Raw genomic sequence first — 24,193 nt, 5'->3', positions numbered from 1 at the left:
AGTCCTGTTTAAAATGCTGGCAATTCTCAGCATAGAAATTAACAGGCTGTCATTACCTTGGATTTTATGAGCTGTTCCAAATGTCTGGAGTTTCTTGTTTGAAGCACTTAGTTATAGAATGTAAGAACAACCCTTTGCAGTCCACAGACTAAAATACACCAAAGATATTGTATTGTAAACAACATTTGAAAAATCATTAAAAATTGATACAACTAAGTCACAGAAGTATCTCCTGCTATCAGCTTTTCATAAATGATGTAAAAGACTGAATAATTGCCATTCTAATTTTGGTAAAATCAAACAATATTGCATTTAAGCAATCCACTGTCAGGATAAGCCAGGACCAGTTTATAACAGGCAATGAGGTACCTTTTGAAAACAATTTACTGCCAGAAAATATCTCATTGATAACTGAAGTTTATTACTGTTACATAAGAGGTTTGTAAAGTGACATGAAGCTGAACTTCATTGATTGGTGCACTTTGGCTGATGCACTCCATTTTAATGAGATTAAAGGTTTAATGCAGATAAAAGATTTTTATCTCTTCAGTGCACCTGGATTCAGCGCTGGGATTTCAGTGTGATTCACAAACAGAGAGGGTCAGCGGAGAGCTATGTTCATCTTGATCAATAAGGAATTCTGACTTCTTTTCTATGTACAATTTATTTTCTATTCCATAGAGATACAAAATGATCAGGATGCATTTCCTCCTGTTTTCAGCCCTGATTGTGTGCAGCATATCTGCTGAGGAAATCTTTCAGCCAACTCTAGTGCTGGATATGGCTAAAGTCCTTCTGGATAACTACTGCTATCCTGAAAACCTAGTGGGAATGCAAGAAGCTATTGAACAAGCCATTAAGAGTGGAGAGATTCTGGACATCTCAGATCCCAAAAGACTGGCCAGCGTCTTGACAGCTGGAGTGCAGGGTGCTCTGAATGACCCAAGGCTGGTGATCTCCTATGAGCCATCACCTCATGCAGCTCCCAAACAAGATGCTGAGGATTCTCCCACTCGTGAACAACTTCTGAGTCTTATTGAGCATGTGGTCATGTATGACAAACTGGAGGGCAACGTTGGCTACCTGAGGATTGATTATATCATAGGCCAAGAAGTTGTGCAGAAGGTGGGTGCTTTTCTGGTGGACAAGGTCTGGAAGACACTGATAGACACCTCTGCATTGGTCATAGATCTTCGTCACAGCACTGGAGGACAGATCTCTGGCCTCCCCTTTATCATCTCATATTTGCATGAAGCAGACAAGGTGCTACATATTGAGACTGTATATAATCGTCCTTCCAACACCACCACAGAGATATGGACGCTGCCAAAAGTATTGGGAGAGAGGTACAGCAAGGACAAGGATGTCATTGTTTTGATCAGCCGCCACACCACAGGAGTGGCTGAAGACGTGGCTTATATCCTCAAGCACATGCACAGAGCTTTCACTGTTGGAGAAAAAACAGCTGGGGGCTCACTGGACATCAAGAAGTTGCGTATCGGCCCCTCTAATTTCTACCTAATGGTTCCAGTGTCACGATCTGTGAGCCCTCTGACTGGAGGTGGGCAGAGCTGGGAAGTAAGTGGGGTGATGCCTTGTGTGGCTACTGAGGCAGACCAAGCCTTGCAAAAATCCCTAGACATCCTGGCAGTACGCAGAGCGGTGCCTGGCACCCTAAGCAAACTCACAGGCATACTAAAGGACAATTACAGTTTAGTGGAGAGGGTGCCAGTGCTGCTACAGCATCTCACTACCTTTGACTTCTCTTCTGTGCAGTCAGCAGAGGACCTGGCCACCAAGCTTAACACTGAGATGCAGACCTTATCTGAGGATCCTCGCCTGTTGGTTCGAGTCATGATGCCAGGTGAAGCTGTTAGTCCCCCTGCTGAGAAGCCAGTTGCAGCAGCAGCCAACCTGCCTGACAATGAGCAGTTTCTGCATGCCTTGGTGGATACTGTCTTCAAGGTGTCAGTGTTGGCAGGAAATGTGGGCTACATGCGCTTTGATGAGTTTGCTGATGCTTCTGTGCTGGCTAAGTTGGGACCCTACATTGTACACAAAGTTTGGGAGCCCCTCCAAAATACAGAAAACCTGATCATGGACCTGCGCTACAATCCCGGGGGCCCATCCTCCTCTGCTGTGCCTCTGCTACTGTCCTATTTTCAAGATCCTGCTGCTGGCCCTGTCCATCTCTTCACAACCTATGACAGGTGCACCAACCACACACAGGAGCACAACAGCCAGGCAGAACTTCTGGGCCAGCCCTATGGGGCTCAGCGTGGCATCTACTTGCTTACCAGCCGCCACACTGCTACAGCTGCTGAGGAGTTTGCTTATCTCATGCAGTCCCTGGGCCGTGCTACACTAATAGGTGAGATCACAGCAGGCAGCCTGTCACACACCCGCACCTTCCCTCTGCTGCAGCCTGAGCAGGGAATAACTCACGGCCTGACCATCACAGTGCCTGTCATCACCTTCATTGACAACCATGGGGAAAGCTGGATGGGTGGAGGAGTTGTGCCTGATGCCATAGTTTTGGCTGAGGATGCACTGCAGAAGGCTGAAGAGGTGCTGACTTTCCACAGGAATATGGGGATACTTGTGGAGGCTACTGGGCAACTCCTAGAGGCTCATTATGCCATCCCAGAAGTGGCTGGGAAGGCAAGTGTTATGCTCAGCACTAAACAGGCCCATGGAGGTTATCGATCGGCTGTAGATTTTGAGACATTGGCTTCCCAGCTTACCAGTGACTTGCAGGAGGCCTCAGGGGACCATCGGCTTCACATCTTCCACAGCCATGCGGAACCAACCCCAGAAGAACAGCTCCCCAATCTGATTCCCAGCCCTGAGGAGCTGGGCTATCTCATTGAGGCTCTCTTCAAAATAGATGTATTACCAGGCAACCTGGGCTACCTTCGTTTTGATATGATGGCTGAAGCAGAAACAGTGAAGGCCATTGGACCCCAGCTGGTGCAGATGGTATGGAACAAGCTGGTGGACACAGATGCCATGATCATTGACATGAGGTACAACACAGGTGGCTACTCCACTGCCATTCCAATCTTTTGTTCCTACTTCTTTGAGCCTGAGCCTCGGCAACATCTCTACACTGTTTTTGATCGCAGTACCTCGCGCAGCACAGAGGTGTGGACTCTCCCCCAGGTCTCTGGCAAAAGATATGGCTCACTCAAGGACATCTACATCCTTATAAGCCACATGAGTGGCTCAGCAGCTGAAGCTTTCACTCGCTCTATGAAAGATCTACACCGGGCTACAATTATTGGTGAGCCCACAGTGGGTGGTTCCCTCTCAGTGGGCATTTACCGTGTTGGCAACAGCTCCCTGTATGCCTCCATCCCCAGCCAAGTGGTACTCAGCCCAGTCACTGGCAAAGTGTGGAGTGTGTCTGGGGTGGAGCCACACATCACTGTCCAGGCCGGTGAAGCCATGGCTGTAGCTCAGCATATTGCCTACCTGCGTGCCCAGGTACCACAGATGTTGCAAACTGTGGGGAAGCTTGTAGCAGACAATTATGCTTTTGTGGACATTGGGACTGTTATAGCATCCACGCTTGCCAAGCTTATCAATAAAGACAATTATAAAAGAATTAACTCGGAAGAGGAGCTGGCTAGGAAGGTGACTGCTGACTTGCGAGCTCTCTCTGATGACGAGCACCTGAAAATACTCTACATCCCTGAACATGCCAAGGATAGCATCCCAGGGATCATGCCAAAACAGGTACAGTTCTCTCATACCCAGGTACAGTGATGTGATGCCAGCTAGAATAGGAGCACTGAGTTAGGTATCTTGCCAAACTTCTGGCCCGTATCATCAAACCACCATGATTTACCTGTACTCAGTATAGAAGCCAGTGGATTTTGGAGACTAAACTCTATTGGATACTTAGGCAAGTCAGGGTAGTAGTTTTTAGTAGCTGTAGCTGGTCTCTGTGGATGCATGTTTTTTGGGGACAGCGCACTTCAGGCTGTGAGTCTCTCTTAGCAGCCATCTGCCACAAGCAAAGATTCTGACGCAGGGTTTCACTGTTACGGGGAAGATATTTCATCATCTCTGCAATCCTCTCTCTTTCAGTACTATGGCTTTTCAGGAAATAAATACAGAAAACTACTGCTACTGACTTTATAATTTGAGAAAAAATGGTTCATCCAGATTAAATACATATACTCACAAAAAATACAACTACACACTTTTAAATGGATTTTTATATATAAAATTGCCATGCCCAACTTTTAATTCTATTACACTAGAATAACAAGCAACTGCTTTGGTCCTGACAATGGAAAACTGTTCTGATTCTGCCTCTTGGTCAGCATCAGACAGTTTCCCGGCTGGAAGAAGTACCTGGGTGGAAGTTGGGTGACCCCCAGGGAGAAACTGATTTTTAATAATCTGCTTCTGCCCTTGCTGTGTGGTTTGCATAACAGTCTGTGCTTTGTTCTGAGACTGGCTATTTATACACTGGTCTGCCTTGGCAATCTTTCCTGTCCGTTGTTGTGCTGGAGGGGGCTCCCAGGAGCACTTGTTAAAATTCCACCTTCAAATTAAAGGGAGAGTTAGGATAACATGATCCCTGCCTTGGATGGAGTTAGCTCTTTTTTGGCTCCTGCTGTAGCATGGCTATCAGAGACTTCTTACCCCAGGGACTCATAAAATTACTTTTTGAAGAGCATGAATTTGCCTTTGCAATGAACCAGATTGTACCAAGTGTCAGGTAACTATTAAATGTTTCCTGGGGGAGGAAATCTGTGGGCTTCCCCTCTCTGAAGTCTTTGGCATGCATGATTTAAAGTGGACATGACCTTTGTGGCATTATCTCCAACGCTAAGGTTCAAGGACAAGGTCTAAGCATTTCCAGGGGAGGGCATTTTTTTCAAGTTTCTTAGCCTAGAGACTCTGGCCCCATTCTTGTCTCTAAGCATAAAATATGCTTAAAGGGAAATAAGCATAAAATATGCTTAAAGGGAAATAATTAATTAAAAGATTTTTCTATTCCAACACTCTCTTTCCCTCCTACATTTGTTGAGCACAGAAAACTTCACCCAAAAGAGGTTTTAGACAGAGGCCCCTGCTAAATTATTAGCAAGGCATCGGTAATGATGAACTATAATTCCTCTATAGGCCCTATCCTGCAAATCAGTCATCCATTTTCACTGAAGTTAATGGATTCTGTTAACTATTTTTACTTGACTTAAGCCTTAAATGTTGAGAACAGGATGTGAAGGACAAAATTCTTATTTTTCTCATCATACATGAAATTCTGATCTTGATAGAGCTAGTGGGGAAAATGCCATTATGCTAATTAATGCCTCTGTTTACCTCATTTCTCTGTCAAGTAACATGATTGGAGGAGGCCGGGGAATACATCTCTAAGAAGGAAAGTATGTGAGTGTAGATTAAATTTGGAAGAAAAAAAAGAAATATCGAGGGGAAATAGTGTATAAATAGCATGAATCTTGTTATGAACCTAGGGTAGCTACCGAAGAAATATGCATTCCCTCGTAGTGCTTGATGAAACTAGGAGTGAGAGAAACAAGAGGTGTCCCGTTAAGACATTTTAAGGGGAAAGTGGATGCATAAACTAAGAAATTAAAATAAAGGCTTTTCGTTTTGATGGAGAAAGAGGAACATTCATCTGCCCCACAGAGCCCAGGGACAGTAAGAGGACCTTGATTTCCTCTCCTTTTTCCACAGTGTACCTGTCTCCTCTTGGCTTCCCTGACAGAATAATTGCTTCTGCCTTGCTTTTGCAGGGCCAAGAGGAATGCTTTCTGTGGATCATTTCTGGAATCCCCAGTGTCAGTGTCCCAGACAGCAAATGTCTTAAGATTACAGTGACATTTACATGATGGCACAAATTATATTTGTAAATCCTTCTTTCTTTCTTTCTTTCTTTTTTTTTTTTTTTTAATGACACTTTGACATAGTGGCTCTTTTAGTTTACATCACATTTATGCACATTTATTAACAGATTAGATCTAGTTTTTCTCTTGCAACCTCATCCCTTGACAGTGGGATTTGCTTGATAATGACCTTGACAGAGAAGCAGATCCAACACAATTAAATGAAAGTGATGATAAATAACTGCAAGAAGGATGGAATAGGACATAGGCGACAGAGAAGTGAAATGCATGTGGACCTTTGCATCTACTACAGTAGAATAGCTGCTGAAACATTGTACAGGATAGTGAATATGTCTCCTTCATGACAGGAGCAAGGTCAATGCTAGCTGGAGTTCTCTGCTGCATAAATGCTGCTTTCTAAAGTCAGACTTCCCAGAGGCTAAACTTGTATATGCTGTTTGTAGTTCAGAAAATAGCCTTTTCTTTGAAAGGCAGAGTTTGTAAACTTGCTGTTGCCCAGTTAATCCCTACTTCTTATTCTTCTGCTTGCCTCTCCCCCCCTCTGGTCATACTTTCACTTTCCATACTTAAACATTTGTGCTAATGTGTATCACAGTACGGTAGATTACCTATGGAAGAACTGTTGCCTGATTTTGGCAAATAGGATATGTCAGTTCCAAGTGACAAGAATATCCCTGAGTGACTCTTCAGGCCTCTTGGTGCTGCCCAGCGACTTTTAATGCAGTCCTAACACCTAAGGGAATTTTTGTCTTGCTGTTTTGGCATGCAGCTGAAAATAACAAACAGTGTCTCTATTTGTGGCACTGCACATCACTAGTAAAAGATAAAAAGGGGATCCTTTGTAAAGAGAAATGATTTTGAGTTTGAAATCTCCCATTTCCCAGATAAACAACATATATGCACACCAGAGCAGTATCCTTGCTGTCAGAGACAACAGTTAGCACTTCACCAGGAATGGGTGTAGTTTCCTTATGTCTCTTCATTAATGACTGAAATCAAAATAGTCAGCTTCCAAGTGTCAAGGCAGAAAAATCTCATTGATACATATACTGCTGACAGGTGAAAAGAAGGTATTGTGGGCCCATTCACTGCTGATTTGTATCAGCATAAGCACACTGAGGCAGTGGAACCATACAAGTTTATGCTAGCCCAAAAAATACCTTTGACTGAACTCTTATTGACTCTTTTCCTTTTTGCAGTTCTTACTTGCTCTTGTATTTGGTACAGAGAAGAAAATGTTAATGTGTTAATCACTTTTGGTTTTTTTCCTAGTTTATTTCATCTTCTAATTCTGATACACAAGCACAATGCAGCTACTTTTGCAGGTTACAGTAATCCCATCAGATATCTGTTTTTCCTCGCTTTTTGCCATTGTTATTGTTATTGCATTGTTATTACAGTAGATGTGTCCATTAGTTTTATGGATTTTACAGGTATTTTGGATGAAACTGAAAATATAGCCAAGAATCACATTTTCAGATTTTCCTTTAAAATATAATCTTCCAGGGGTGTTGGCTAAGAAATAACGGTGCTTTACATTTTTGCTTTCTGGCTTTTAATGAGCATGTTAAAAGCTTTCTATTTTCAGAGCAGGCCAACATGCTGCTGTGCAGTGCCACCCTCTGCAACATGAAAGCATAGCTTCTCACTCTGCCCTGTGCTCCTTCAGTGGGGACTCAGAGCTTAAATAACTCATTGTAATCAGTTCCAGAGCACTATTGCAGAAGGTTTTGGCTTTTGCTTATGGTAACACCCCATCCTGGCCGTCTTGGTACACTGGAGGACAGGATTAGGATTCAAAACTACAATTCTGGAAAAACTGGAGTGGTAACCTGAAAAAGGAGGTTGAAGCTGAACAAGAACACGTGGAAGGTTCTTGCGCAGATTTTACAGTGAGAGCAATTTCCTGCACAACAAGGAGGAGAACAGCTTGTTTAGGAAGAATCCTGTAGAAAAGTATATAGGTGCTTTGGTGTTCACAAGCTGAACAGTGTCAAGTTGTTGCAGTAAAAAATAATCATCAAACTGGAGCAGATAAGCAGGAATGTAATCAGTAAGACATGTGAAGTCTTCTGCTCTACTCAGCACTAAAGAAGCCTCATCTGGAGTGTACTGTGTCCAGTCTTGGGCACTGCATTTCTGGAAAGATATGACTCAGCTGGAAAGCATCCAGAAAAGAGGAACAAGAGTAAAGAGAAGACTGAAAAAGAGTCACTTGAAAAAGTTGAAAGGATATAAATTGTTTATTCCAGAGAAAACTGAGAGGAGACATGAAAACAGTCTTCAAATATAGAAGCTGTTTTAAATATGAAGAGAATAATCTGTGCCCATCTCCATGGTGGTTAGGCCAAGAAGTAATGCACCGAAACTGTAGAAAGTAGTGAACTTAGACTGTTTATGCTGAATGTTAGGAACATCTTTGTAATAGTAAGGATAGTGATGGACTGGACTGGATTACCTGGAGAGGAACATGCAATATCAATCACTGGAGGTTTTAAGAGCAAGTGAGATTTAGCTGTCAGGAGCGGCATAGGTATAGTTGCTCCTGCCTTGAGACAGGGAGATAAGTTAGGATGGACCCTTCCATTCTAGGCTCTGAGGGTATGGATGGAACCTGAATGTTATTCTAAGAAAGAAAGGAGGAACAACCCACACCTCCTTAAAATGAGATCTTATTGTTCTTAAATGAGTCTCAGAATTTGCAATGGCACAAAGGTATTGACTGGTGATTTTTTGACAGCTTAGGGTTGACAACACTTGCAACTTCAATGAAGATCAGAGTTGTATTATGATGATTAGCCCAAAATTAACTACGAAAAGACCCTTTCCATCTAAACAGACAAAAGAACTGTTGAGAGAAAGAGAGAAAAGAGAGGCACAGCTGGAAAGTGGTTTGCCCAAGGTTGGAGGCTGTGTCAGTGCAGAGCGAGTGATGAAACCCCAGGTATGAGTCCCAGGGCAGTGTCATAGGTCCTATTTTGTGTCACATAACCTGTTCCAGTTAGGCCACTTACATGTGGTAAGAGACTGCAGAAAAGGGATGGAAATCCTATACAGTTAACTAACAGCAATTCTTCCTTGGCTTAAGTGGTGTTAGCTTGGAGGTCCCTTAGTCTAGCCACATTGCTTAATAGTGTTCTCCTTACTAAGACACCTGAGGATTTATATTTAACAATCAAGTCATTTGTATGTAAACACTGCCTAACTAAGCAGCATGATCTTACTCTCAGCTGCATCCTGTCACAGGCTGTCCTTGGCTTGCAAACAGAGCCCTGCCTCCCAAAGGAAAGGATGCTGCTGGCCTCTGGAGCTAGACTCACCTCCTTAGGTGGCACAAGGCCAATGTGTCACTGTCACAGCCTGCAGTTGTATGCTACAGTAACTCTTTACTGTCAGTCTCAGCCTCCTCCCCTTTTTTGCTTTAAAAGGCTTCTTATTTATTTATTTATTTATTAGAAATCAGATTCTGAGTGCTTTTCATCTAACTTCTGGTCCTAAAGTAGGTGTATTTTCATAACTACTCCTGCAGCTGTGAAGGTGGGGAACAGTTTTTTGGAGATCCTCATGTATTCATTTTACCCCAAAAGAGCTGAGATTTTAAACTAGCCAGGCTGAGCCCTGTAACAAATTTGCAAGAGTTAGCAACACTGCTAACGAGTACCAAAGTCCTCAATGAACAAAAATTTGATTCAGCACTGTAAAAGAATAAGTAGGGAAAAAAAACACATTATCAGACATACATAGAAGGATTATCCTTAATCAACATGCTTGTGGGTATGCATATAGCATTTATTTTTGGAGACGGAGATAAGAAATCTGTACATTCAGTTAAAATATCATTGGTAAATGGCTGAGAGTAACACATACATTTTATTTGTAGACATTACCAATGAATGATGTTTTTTTATCCTGAGGGGGCCAGTACTTCTGAACTACGTATAAGCTCTGTCAGAACAATGCAATCCAAGCTGGATATTTTCTTCAAAACTGTGGTTTGTTAATCAAAGTACACTGGGAGATCAAGTAGCATTGCTGTCACTGGGAACTGGATTGGAAATAACGAACTAGATAGTGTTGAACTGATATGTTTATAGACCGGATGCAGTGGTTATTTTCACAAGGTGCAGTGAGAAAGAAGGGTACAGAAAAGGACTCACTAGAGTTCACTCTCACCATCATGTTAACTAGTGGCAAACAGGGCTTTTGAGTCAGTCTTTGAAATTTTGGCATGCAGAAGGCACTAAATGATGATGGCAAATATCATAATTAGGAGTGAAAAAAGAAGAGCAGGGCAAACAGAAGTGTGATTTTGTAGCTAATATTCCTCCAGGGAAAGATAATGTGCCTGAGCTGTGTCAAGGACAGTGGGATTCATAAAGCTTGCAAATCCTCCTTCTTTAGTGGCAGACGTGTTTGTCGCAGGAGTGCAGACCACAGGCCAGGGCACGACACGTATGGCAAGAGGCTTCCTAACTTCCCTACAACCATAGGAGGCCCAAAGGCCTCATAAGTTGTGCAGCGCGTTGCAGGTTGGGAGAGCACTTAGCAGGCAGCTCTACTCTTCACTCTCTACTCTCTTTCCTGTAAGACTGTAGATGATCTGAGACTGAGCTATGGCAGCAGGCAACTGGTTAAGATGCAGGTATAAAATTTTCATGGCAACCATGAATTGAGAAAGCCAAATTACTAAATATATACATTCCATATATATAACATTGTGTATGTAATATATATCCCAATATCTTTACGCTGAAGGAGAACCTTCCTGTTTCAGACACATGCATGCAAAGCATCTTAAGTCTGGCAACAGGAGCAGACTATGTCTCCAATGCATATAGGGGTTACTGGGATAACTTTATTAGTTGGCTACATGTTACGATCAAAAAAGAAGTCTGCAGTTTAATAACATCCAGATAAACAAGATGAAATTGATCACAGCTGAGCACGTGAGATTCTAGGCACGTAGCTGCCATGCAAAAGCTGTAACACATGGCTAGCTCATGGGATGGCTAGCACATGCCTGACACGCAAGGTTCCTCCAGCCACAAGCACTGGCTCTTTAATGGGGCTGGGGCCAGTCTCACCTGTAACCAGCAGCTGTTTGTCAGCTGAGACTGATCAAGAGATTATAAAAAACTCAAGTGGCTTATTTAAAAAGAACTGCTAACAGAAACAAGTGGGTGTTGGAAGTAGGCCTGGGATGATGGTGAAGTGTCTGTGTGTCTTTGTCTGTATTGAGCCCTCAAAAGTAAAGGCCTGACCCAAATTCTGGGCATGCTATTGATGCATCCTGTACTAGCTCCTATTCTGTGTCATAGTGCAGCAGCTAATATTAACCCAAGTCTTATTATGTAAAAATCTTAATTTGTGATCATTACATGATACTCTTAAAACTTTGTCACATTCTTAACATATGTCCCACCTGGAATAAACTTGATCCATGTGATTCCTTTCAAATCTTGTACAAAGCTATCTGTGCCAGCAAATGATTTATTCTGCTTTTCTAAACTCTTTCAGATTCCTTCCCCAGAAGCATTTGAAGATCTGATTAAATTTTCATTCCACACAAATGTCTTTGAAAACAACATTGGCTATCTAAGATTCGATATGTTTGGAGACTATGAACTTCTAACCCAGGTGTCCGACCTACTAATAGAGCATGTTTGGAAGAAAATTGTTCACACAGATGCGCTGATCATAGACCTGAGGTAAACCCTTGAATGGCAAATAACCAATGTTCTTTCAAAATAGCATTTTATTTGTAACTGTGAATTAGCTTTACATGGTTTGCTGTCCTGTTTACAAGCTAACATTGCTGAGATTAGATGAGAAAAGGAAAATAGCCAAGGAAAACAGTAAGAGTGTGGAAACATATCCCAAGAGAAACTGTACCATCACTTGAGATGTTTAGAACTAAATAGGTAAATCTAGGTAACAGATTGCAGAACAGAATCTTGAACCTCACATCTGTTTTCTTTTTCTAATTTCTTTCTAATCTAACTCTGCATGTGCATTGATCTATGGCTTAATTACATCTTTTACTACAGGCACTGGTCAAGTGATTGATTAGTCAAAAAACAGGATCACCTGTAGTCCTCTGTTACAGCATCTAGTCTGCCATACCTGCGGTGCTAGATTATGTTGTAGTATCAGCCCTGTACAGAATGATCCTTGTGCACAGAGTGCGAAAGTGGTTTAAAAGTACCTTTGTCTCAAAGGTACTGTAACACTCCTAGACCCTGTTGCAGCAAGCTACAGTACCATAGGCCTACTGCTAACTTAGGACTCTGCTAGACTCTCCAGTGTGTCAACAGTGCTCCAAAGTCTTATGAGCCGGAAGATGGCGTTTGTTATGTTGCCAGCTATCAAAACAAATGAATGTCACAAGTATACATTTCCTATACAGTATTCACATAAAAGTCATTTTCTCTTTTTGGTCCAGAACTAATGTCTGTGAGTCCAAAACATAACAAATATTGATTAAAGAAAATAAGGCCTTTGTAAGAGCTAGGTATTAATGCTAAAAAACCTTCTGTCCATTACCATTGTCGGGCTCACAATATTTGGTAATCTTAATTTTCATCTGGGATTTGTAGCATGTGTAGGAAAAAGTAAACACAGTGATGAATGGGGATAGAGGAAGCTCACCATGCAAGCACAGATGAGGTAAGGCAGCAGCTACCCAAATCACCCATGACTGAATTCAGGTTCAGCCAGGACATTGTCACCTTCCAATAGACTTGAAGTTCAACTGGGGCTTTTCTATTTCTTGTTCCCATCCTTTCCAGGTTAGACCTCACACCAGGGCCATGGGTAGTAAAATAGCAAATCAAATGACCTCATTATAGCTCTTCTCCTGGGTGCTTTGTTTTTTTTTTTTTATTATTATTATTATTTTTAATGTATTTCCAACCCTTTAAGAAAGCAAAGTGGAGGTGCATGGAAAAAACCTCAGTCTCTGAAGTCATATGAAAAAGAATCCCAAACATGTTACCTTTTGAAATTGTCTCTAAACAATCTCAGGATTTTGAGGGGAAGCTGATAAATTTAGTTTTGATTAGGATTAATTATAGTGCATTAATTCCTCTCACCTTGCAAGTTCCTATCCTTGGAACAGCTGGGCCACTCATGAGCTTCATATTTGTAACCATCACTGCATGGAGAACAGAGGCTGATAAGCTGAGCAGCTTCTGCACTGTCACTCAAGAAGTCTATAGTGAAAGAAGTACTTGCCCCCAAGACCTGAGTTAAAACTCTTAGAACTGCACAGTTGTTCCTCCTGACAGAAATTCTGCAGTTTCAGTGTCCTTAGATGCAAGAGACTCCCAGGAAAAGCTCATCAGCATTACTCTGTTACTGTTGTCTTGTTTCTTATCTTTGTCATCATCCTTGTCTCTTGACCGCAAGTCTGATAATCTAAAGTCTCTAAACTGATGCTTACAGATGAGGGAGATATTTGACTTTTTTTTTCCCTTCAAAATATTGTAAACTTCATTGACTCAAGACCATGTGAGACGTACTGCAGGGCAAGCTGCCACTTTGTCATCTTGCTGCCTGACTTCACTCTGGTTACATAGTTTTGTCTTTTTACTGCCCAGCCAGCAGCCTAGATTGGTGTGCACTATGACTGGGAGCGCATGGGGTCCTACAAATATTCCTTATTGACCTCCTGCCTTTTAAAAAGTATGTCAGGACACTTCATGTTCTTGGCTCCATCTGGCAGTCAAAATTATCCTGCCAGAGGAGGGTGACTACAGTAGGAACAGTAAATTTCAGTGCTCTTCCGTACTACCCAGTCTGACGCCACTGACAGAGGAGGCAGGACCCAGCTTGTGCACTGACAATAGTTCAACAGCTCCCTACCCTTTAACTTTGTTCTGAGCTAGCTTCTTTGTCCAAGCAGTCACTCAGCCTTCCAGCTGAGTGCTTCCAAGCTGGCTGCTTGCCACACATTTTGGCAATGTCAATGGCAGCTGCAGCAAGCTGGGCTCTGCTAGGTCCAGCTGCCTCTTGCGTTGTGCAGGCAGCAGGACTTTGTGGCAGCATAGCATTATCTAGGACACATTAAAGCAGCCTATTTCAGCTTTAGCCAGGCGCAGTGTGAATCCAATACACAGCTCCCAAATGCTGCAAAAAGAGGTTGCTTCATTGTTTGGGACAGAGACCTCTCCTGGATTCTTTAAATCCTTTCATGAAGGTGAAAGAACTACTTTTGCCTTCATCTGTGCCAGGCTCTCCTAACATCAATTGCAGAAGGAGAGCGCTATGCTGTCTCCTTCTAGCGACCAAAGTACAAACACTTCCAGTGCCGTATGAGCTCTATGTTAGAACTGACATACATAAAAAATAATCTGGTATTCCATTGTGCATATTCATAGCAGGGGGTTCTCTGATGACGCTTGGTCACTTCAGTGACTTCTTCAGAGACTGATATGAAATTAAACTGCAAACAAAATTTTCAATCATGACTATCCTCAATGAAGCAACTAAAACAATCTTTAGGCACAAAAAGAAATAGCCTGATCTTATAAGGTGCCACACGCTAATTGTTTTTATTGTGTGCAGCATGAAATAAGAACGCTTGTCAGTTCTGCAGACATACTTTGTTTAAACAGAGATCTACATTTAAATACCAAGGTTTAGCTATTCACTCATTCTAGCTATGTCAGTAACTGGATGGGTTACTAAAAGTAGAACTGCAAGAACTTAATGTTTCTCTGTAGGTTAAGATTCTGAGTTTACTTTCTGATCTTTTTTTCTGAGTCAAAAAAAAAAAAAAGCATTCAGTTTTATTTTCGTGTTCATAGTCAGTTGTGGGCAATTCCAGTTCCAGATTCTTAGATAGGATTTTGCTTCTCTGATAAAGGTGCAAATGCTGCAAAATGAGAATGCCCTCTGTAAATATATCCAAACGTAGCCATAAGCCCATTCAGTGTGGTTGTTAAGGAACAAAACTTAGAAGGCAGGTTTACTGTCTGCCACAAAATTTTGTTTCCTATTTTTTTTTAATTTTTGAAAAGGTACAATATTGGAGGCTCTACCACTTCCATATCAATCCTGTGCTCATACTTCTTTGATGAAGGACAGAGAATTCTCTTGGACAAAGTATACAACAGACCCAGTGACTCAATTAAGGAAATATGGACACAGCCACAGCTCAAAGGTAAAACCACAGTTTCTTTTAAGAATAGCTTTTAATTTCAGGTGTTCCTGTTTGTGCATTTCAGAGTGAGCCATTAGATGCTTTTACGGATTTGGTGAAAGCACTTGCCACTATTAGCTCAAGCTATGCAGAGAATGTAAAAACAAAAATCCACATCTTGGTTGTATCCCTTAGTGCCAAATATAAATATCAGTTTACAGCTCCTAGGAAGTGGATATTTTAGACACTGTGGTTTGTAAACTGGCCCCGGAAGTTTAGCTGAATACAGTTTACAGTGTACAGCAATTATGACTTGCTGATTTTAAAAACTGTCAAAATTAAAAACTATTCCTGTACTGCTTAAACTCCTAGTAACAAAGATACTCTTCCCATACTTACTTGGAGTTTTATATGTAATCCCTGATTCTTGTCCATGCGATCCATCATATACTATTTCAGTAGATGAAAACACCCACAATAGCCCAATTTGTCCAGATAATGTAAGAACAAAAGAGGAGCCCTATAAACTTTGCACATCTGAGTGAGTTCGGAGCATTCAGCAATGTGTTATCTCCCGCCCCCCACCCCACTCTCTGTGTAAATTGAAGAGATGCTGCAACATTCAGAAGCAGACCTCTTCAGCGTTCAAAAAATGCAGTTGCAGTGCTAAGGAGTCTTAGACACTGGCTTTAATTCTATTCCCACTTAAAGCTAAGACAGTACTGAAAGAGGTGCTACAATGGTGTCTGCAATTATTGATTTAGAGCAGCCTGAAGTGGTTAACCTTTAGGGCAGCCTACAGGGTCCATCTCTTTTCCCAGGCAGTTAGAGGTGAGCTTTGCTAAGGGAGTATCATTACTATAGACACATTGCAATTCCCATCAAAGAGAACAGGCAAATTCCTATTAACTTCAGAGGAGCTGAATCTGGTACTACGGTATATGTATCTACTGTGAAGAGGGTCTTCTAATGGATATTACATCTACAGTGAAGTAAGAAGATCAAAGATGGCGTGAAAATTAATTACCAAGACATTGGCACCTCTCTAACAGTTTAGTTTGAGAATTTGATATTATATGGTAAGTTAACTTGAAGAAACAGATTTTTTCAAGCAGTTCAGAATTAGTTTTCAAGTGATCAGGTCCTATTATGACACATTGGCCACATTTTCAAAGGATTTTGGCTCTTGAAAAGTATCCAGTGTGTTCTGATCTATTAAAAATCAGGTGCAAGAAAACTCCTATTTCTGTCAGCAGGTTTTTGTAAGAGACTAAGATAACTTAGCTCAAATACCAATAATAAAGGGGTATTTGTTGAAGGGCTTGGGACAAAGGCAATGTAACAGCTTCCATTAATAGACTAATAAGCCTACGGGAGTCCTCTTCAATTATAATTTCACAAAAGGCTGCCTGCTTTGTTCACAGGCCACACACTGACAGCCATGTTCCTAGAACAGGGATGAAGGTGAAATGGAAGATACCTCCAGCTGAGCTTTGGGTATTCCTGCTGGAGCGGTGGAAAAGGCTGCTTCCCTCACCTGCCTATTTCACTTCTCTAGTGGAGTCTGGAGGTCCTGTAAAAATCAAAGCCACATAAGTCAGCAGCAGTAAGCCTGAGCTAGCTTCCCAGCTGCTGGAGCTCATAACCAGAAACTGATGAGATGAGCAGCAGACAGGGTGACAGGTTTGTTCACAACATAGCAGCTGGGCTAGGGTAAAATGTATAACACTTGAATATTATCATAGGTATGAAACAAAATTTCAAACTTCTGTGATTGCTAATAGCAGATAGGGAATGAAATGTTTTGTATCTTGGCTTTTCTTGCTCCATTATGCAAATGGATCTCTGAAAATGGATGTGTTTTGTGATGCACTCTGTCTTTTCTGGCAGGGGAGAGGTATGGCTCTCAGAAAGGGCTAATAATCCTCACCAGTGCTGTGACAGCTGGGGCTGCAGAGGAGTTTGTGTACATAATGAAAAGACTGGGCAGAGCTTTCATCATTGGGGAACAGACCAGTGGTGGCTGCCATTCCCCACAGACGTATGAAGTAGATGGTACCAATTTGTACATCGCCATCCCCACCTCCAGATCAGTCATCTCTGCAGAGAATGCTTCTTGGGAAGGGAAAGGGGTGCCACCTCACCTGGAAATAGCAGCTGAAAAAGCACTCATCAAAGCAAAGGAGATGTTCAACGTTCACCTGCACAGCTCTAGATAGCCCAGTGGGGGGATGTGCTTCTAGAGAAAAGGTAGGCTGTCATTTTCAGTGGAGCGCAAAGGACTTAGGCATTCAGGAGCTGGACAAATAAAGGGTTTGGGAGGTCAGAGCAGGATTTACCCATGATTCAGATAATTAATGCAAAATAGAGATCTAAAAAATCTTACATTGTGTGTGTGTTTGTGTATTTGTGTTTGTACTTGTGCCTGTGAGGGGACGAGCAGGCTACTGGGGTTCCTCCTTGTTTTATCTCTCTGGCTCAATAAACTATGGGTGTTTACTGCAGAGGGGCTGAACTCCAACAGGAGAAGTGGTAAGGCCCTTCTGCTATCTGGAATAACTCACATGCCTTGGGAATGGCACTCTTCTGGGTAGCAGCAAGAAGTGGATTTGAGTTCTCAACCACTGGAGGAGGCTTTACACTGGAGCCTCATTTCTTGTGTAAGTTTTCTAGTAACCTAGTTCTTAGGGGAAGATAAGCAAAAACACTGCTGCCATCACTCAGATCTTTGCAGCTGCTTGTCATCAGGGGAAAGGAATGCACTTCCCAAAACACAAACTCTAGAGAGGAGCGGAATCTTCAGTCTGTATGATCAGTGGCTCCCTGTACATAGTTCTAGGTGACTTTGGATTTTTGACCCCCTAATTTGAGGAACCTCAATCTTTCTGGACCCTGTTGAGAGATTTAGGTAATCCACTGATGTGTCTGGATTCCTCTTTTGGGGTCAGATGTAATGTTAGTTGTTGCAGTGTCTATTTTTTAAGATTAAGCTCCAAAATATGTAGATTTCCTTAGGCCCCATAGAAAATCCCAGCTGTCAATACTGAACGTGTGATCCACCCCAAAGCATGTAGGCAAAAATAAAAAAAGGCACTCCTCCTTTGGAAAGTGTATACATTCACTTTTATATGTCTGAAAAAAAAATTAACAATAGTTGGGAGATTGTTTTACAAACTGGAACAGTGAACTTAAGTCTCTTTCATGTCATCATTTAGGTGTACCAAAATCTGCCAGGCTTGCCCAGTCTTCTGGTATTTCTTAGATGCATTTCTGCCTCTCCCCTAGCATCTGAGAGAGGAATGGTGAATGGGCAGGAGTAAGACAGTGCATTGACTCTGTCACTCAGTGCTCAGTTCAGCGGGGTTAGTGAAAAGAATTATATGTTTTTAGTTAACCTTAAAAACAGATTGCTGTATGCCCTGTCCCCAAAACAAGAAGAAAATAGAAGTATCGTTTGCTCTCTGATAACAAACTAATTAACAGGCTATTCCAGGGCAACTGATAGGGTTTTTGACATGGGCCTAATTAATGCACAACATTCTTTCTTGAAATGCATGTCTGTATATCTGTATTTGTAATCACTGAGAAATACATGTAACTCTAAACTAGATCTCAGCATTTGCCATCTCTATTAAAAAAACAGCTGTAAGACATCTAAGTTAGGAAACTGGTCCTCTCAGATTTAGTTAAGAGTATGTAGTGTTTACAAATTGCTCTTCGCTTGCTCATTTGTATGTAATTATCTTTTCTTTTTTAAAAAAAAAATGTTTAAACAGCTGACTGCATCTTTTTCAAGGCAAAATAATTTAAACAACCAAATAGACTTTCCATCTTTTTTACTACTTGTTTATCCTTTCAATTACACTTAGTGTGATCGCTAACCTGGACTGAATCATTTTCATATTCAGATTTTATGCAATAGTCAGTTGTTGAATTTCTCAGTGTTGCGGAAAATATTTAAATGAATTAAAGCTTGTGCAGAATTTTGTGTAAAGTGATATATAAATGAAGAATATTAAAGATATTCAATCTGGTGAACACTAGAGTAGTCAATGAATGAGTAAACAACATTAACATATATATTCTATTGTTTTTAAAGTCTCTTTAATATCTAAGTGATTCAGATATACTGCTTTTGTTTTCCTAAACACAATCTGTTGTGCTGTCATGTACAAACAATAGTAGTCATTAAACTCAGCATTTAAAAACTTCAGCCATCCATTCAAGAACCAAAAGCTATACAATATGGGCACAAATAGGAAATAATTTCTTCCCCTAAGTAAAATAGTAAGTACTTATAAATAATAAATATATTTAGAAATTGAAATCCAGTTGGGAAAAATAAAAGCAGATGCATTTGCTGGTAAGTCCATTTGCAATCAACAGTGCAGTTAGTTCTCTGAAGTAACACCAAATTCAATTTCACTGGAAAGTTAATGTGCAACCTTGACAAACTCTATTAATTAACAAAATATTATTTACAGTTTCACAGGTTATCTACTGGCTAATCTGTATTGAAACTACCAGGTTTAACAAAGGCCAGTGTGTTAAAAAACATGTTTTTACCTCTCTTCACTAACTGCTGTGTCATATTTATTCCTGTCTCAGTGAGCTTACAACCTTCTCATGGTGTAAACTGTGTTAGATTGTACTTTTTGCTTACGGAAGACTAGTGTCACAGGAAACCTCTTGTTTAAAGACACTGAAAAGATCAGCTTTCTTATTTCAGAGAGGTAAAGATAGCAAGCAGGACAGATGAACTATATCCTATTCTATAGTGTTATAATACAGTGAAGATGAAAGGAGACAAATTCAGAACTGACACACTTTTCCTGCAGGACTCACTGAGGCGAGTGGCACTTGAGTTAATAGGACTGTACTATTCAGAAGGACCAAACATTTCTGGAACAACAGGAATTATGATAGGTAACTGAGAGGCTTCCATGGAACCTAAATCTGCACTTTCAGAGCTTAAGTTGTTCTCTCTTCTGTGTTGTCAGGAAGGAATTTTTTTCCCACAGCTTCTTTCTTCCTGGATCTTACACCTCTTCCTAGAGCGTCAAGGAAGATGTAGATCCTGAACTGTATGTACCACTAGTCTGGCTCTGCCAGGCATTTTTCATGTATCTGGTGACCACTGAAACTGTTAGCTCGAGCAAACTAGAGCCCTTCATAAAAAAAACTTAACCAAACCATGACCACAGCACCAGATCACCAACAGACCAACCAAACTACAAACAGTAATTGTATAGAAAATTACACTGCAGTGAAAGACTTGAACAGATCACAAAATTAGATTTTCTAGAATGAAAGATATGGAGAATCCATGGTTCATGGTTTAAATTAGCAAGATAAACAGAAGTTTACTTGAGGACAGACTAAGGAATTTTTGAAGTGCCCTTCCAGCCCTTTGTCGATCAGGAAACATGCTGAAACTGCCAGCCTTTTCTATTCTAGTTCCAGAGCTGTGCCAGTCCCACACTTTCTGGATAAAGATGGAGACTGAGCAGCTTACAACATTTCCATGCTATTCTACCTAAAACACCTTCCTCATGGTTAATTCCAACAACATTCCTTTCAAAGAGGGAAGAAAAAAGAAGTTGGTGTGTCAGATCCCCTAGCAATATCATATTTCTCCTTTTGGATTTCATAAAACTCTGACCAAGAAATGGCAACCAGTTTATTCATTTGTTGCTACAAACTGATGCATTCCTCCTCTCTGGACACTGTGGCTAATGCAGTCTTCCCTGAGCACACAGCACAAGCTGCCCAGTGATCTTCAAACTGTGATGTATAGACCTGTGGGAGCCCACAGACTGCATTTCAGGAATTAGTGAAAGCTGATCAAGAAAAGCAAGTTCCTGTATACTCTTCAGCAACTTATCTGAGTGCAGTTTCTATGGAGGGGTACATCTTTACCAGAAAAAGTTCAGGAGTCAATGGGAGAATAAATATCCTAATCTGGCATTCCATATTTTCTGTATCTGTAAACTCACATCCCCAAAACACAGCCTGAACAGCTAGGCTTCACAGCATTGTGTTATCTCCCATTTAACTGATACAGAGCAGATATTATGAGAAACTTGGTGCATTGATCAAAACAATACAGGTCATTGCTAGCAAAGTCAGGAAAAGAACCTGTCAGCTGACTTTTATCTCTTTTTCCTGTTTAAAAAACCTAATTCCTATTTTTTCTTTTTCTTTTTTTGAGAAAAAAAAAAGATTCCTGCAGTAAAATCACAGTATTGCACTGGGACTGAATGCAGTCCTTCATGCATTCCTAAGTCCTTCCATTTCTTCAAGACCCCCCTGCTCTACTGGAGTGCCTTTCCTCCAGGAGGATTTCCTTTCATTTGCACCAATTTAAATGTTCAGACTTCTAGACATGGGCAAAAATGCTTCCAGCATGACTCAGTTATAGGAAGTTTGTTTTTCTTTGTCCCATTAGGCTTCCTTCTGCGTGTGCAATACTTGGTTCACTCAGCTTTAATACCAACACTTTGATTTAAAGAAATAAAATCTTCAAAATTTTTGTATAAGCCCACCAGTTTATGTAACCCAGCTAAGATGAGACACCAGGTTAAGCATAAGACATGTAAAAGACATGCTCCTTGCCTGCACAAAGGGCTCTACACAGAGCTCATTTTACACCTAAGGAGTCAAGTTCTGGTTCTGCTGCCACCTGCGCCATTTTGCTCTGATGTCAACACGTGTGTGTAACTGGCAACAGAATGTTACGTTGGTCAGTGGTGTGTGCAAGCACGTCTTAGTTCACAGACCACTTTAGTTTTGAGTATAAGAAGCAATTTGTTCACTCAGTCTTTATGCCATTGGCCACTTGCAAATGGGCAAGGGCAGTACAGCACACATTTGTCTGCTGTGTGATTTCTATGTTGCAAGAGGAAAACTGCAATCTTTATGTGCTAGGACCAAACTGTACTGCCCCTGCAACTGGAGGAGGTGTGGACAGTATCAGAAATAAAGCTGAATAAAAGCCTCTCCTCTTCATTTTTAGAATTTGAATCAGTTCTGTCACTTTTCGTAATTGGTTCTCTTGCTTCTCTATGCACAGCATGCATTTACACAGTGCTTGTCATCAAAGTATCTAAGTGGCTGTGGCAAAGATATTCCCACAAAGAAACTGGGTAAGAGTTCATTTTTTCCCCAAAGGAAACAGCTTCTTGACATAAAGGAAAGCCATTCCTCCTAATAGTCTTGCTCCTTGCTTAAATCTCAGCCAGTGAGCAGAGAGAGACATGTGAATTACTGGAGAGAGCTCTGAGGTGGTGGATCTAACATGCTGTTGGAAGAGGTTTTTGAGATTCAGTAGCTGTTTTTCTTCCATCATTAGCTGATTTTCCATACTTTAGCAAAATCACTTACACCAACACCAAACCAGTGAAAACATGTAACCAGTCAGATTTGGTAATGCTTTGTTCTGTCCTAAATGGTACCTCAGGTGTAGCACACCGGAAAATTAAGCCTTGGGGTAAGACTGAAGCAATGTTTCTACATATTATTGGGGAGCATTACACAGCTGGTCATGCCTATTTCCAGAAGAAATCTAAAGTTTCTGACTGTACTAGTCTTTAAAAAAAGCATGGCATCTTTTAACAAGCACAGAACTTTTTTTCTTTTGCTGCAATGGTACCAAAAATCTTTAGTCTTATTTATACTGGGCCAGACTGATCATAAAGTCATGGATGTTAATCAGGAGTAATAACATGGAATTATTCTGGATTTGCACTGGAATAAGTGAGATCACAATCTGGCCTAAACTACTAATGGGAAATATAACCCTAACCACATATGCATGCAGTTACACCATGGGGTTCTTCATTACACTTTATGGACACTGACTTCACATTAAACTGGCTGGCACCCAGATAAAACCAAATGGAGTTAAATTTGGCCCATAAAACCTTGCCATAAATAAATTCCTTATACAGTAAATGTTATTAGACAGAAAATAGAGATGGAAAGATTAGGAGGAAACCACATCATCCCCCACTCAATGCAAGTTTGTTCCCTGTGCTACATGTTTCAAAGCTTTTGTTCACTTTGTTTTTTAATGACTTTGGTGAAAGAGCTTCCACCACTGACCTCAGAAAGCTGTGTTACAATTGAACCAAACTTCCAGTCTCAATTTAGTCTACTCAACTCTAAGGCATAATGTAACAGTTTTACCACTTTCTGTTGGGAAGAAAAGCTGGAGGAAACAGCAAGCCTTTGGCCTGTAATAAGCTAGATGTTATTCTAACAGGAAATGGCCATATATTAATATTCAACAGCAGTGTACTGGAAAAAATACAATCTCCTGATTTATAGAAATCTCCCAATAGCTGACAAGGAATGTAATATGTTGATCCCAACTGGCAGCCTAACACTGTAGGGCTTTTTTGTCACTCAGATGTGTTTACCTGTTGCCTGATACTGCCATTATCAACCCTGACATCATCATGGGAACTCTCAGAAAACTTCTGTCCACTGTGCAGCAGGCATGCACTGGACTGTATCAGCATGATGGAAAATAATAAGGAGCATATTGCAATGTCCTATACAGGTCCATGGGATACCCTGGTGGGCATCGAGTGGTTTCTGATCATTCTCTAGCAGATAGGGAATAATAGCAAATGAGATTCACAGGCAGGCCACAAAAACAGCAACTAACCTGAGAAAATACCATAGATGAGAGAGAGAGATGCTCACCTTGAAGAAATCACTGTCATGAGCTATCAATAGCAAGTCCCTAAGTGGATTTAAAAAGTAATGAAAGGATAATTAGATGAGTTCTAGTAACAATAGACAGGGTTGGTTTTTTTTGTTTTGTTTTGTTTTGTTTTACCCAGAGTGATATAAGCTCATCTACTTCTGAGACTAACAGAATATAAACGAAAGGAAGCAAAAGAAAAAAATTTCCTGTGAACAGGCTACAGAGAGACCTCAGCACCATCTTTAGAAAAAGCTGGAAATGTTCGATGGTAGAAACCAGATGATACATGAGATGGTCTTATCCAGTGCAATTCATATATGTTTCTGTCATTTTTTGAAGGACATATTCTTGTAGTTGTTAGCAGAACAAAGCCTATCATCCGGAAATAAACTGCCTAGATTCTAACAGTAACACAGTAACTCAAACACTCTGGTTACTTACTTTAGTATATCCCCC

At 41.0% G+C, this 24,193-nt stretch overlaps 1 protein-coding gene across 1 annotated transcript; it reads left to right on the top strand.

Annotated features, from left to right (window-relative positions):
- The first annotated feature begins 690 nt into the window (after positions 1–690).
- Positions 691–17,243, top strand: RBP3 (retinol binding protein 3). The gene is made up of 4 exons (XM_085324786.1): positions 691–3,738; positions 11,400–11,590; positions 14,903–15,045; positions 16,915–17,243. The coding sequence occupies exons 1-4, from the start codon at positions 691–693 to the stop codon at positions 17,241–17,243; spliced, it is 3,711 nt and encodes a 1,236-aa protein (XP_085180912.1).
- The last annotated feature ends 6,950 nt before the right edge of the window (positions 17,244–24,193 follow it).

Source organism: Rhea americana, unplaced genomic scaffold, assembly GCF_003343005.1.
Source record: "Rhea americana isolate MKP2758 unplaced genomic scaffold, rheAme1 scaffold_93, whole genome shotgun sequence".
NCBI lineage: Eukaryota > Metazoa > Chordata > Aves > Rheiformes > Rheidae > Rhea > Rhea americana.
Note: the sequence above shows the minus strand (reverse complement) of the source record. Positions and strands in the feature narration are given on the sequence as shown.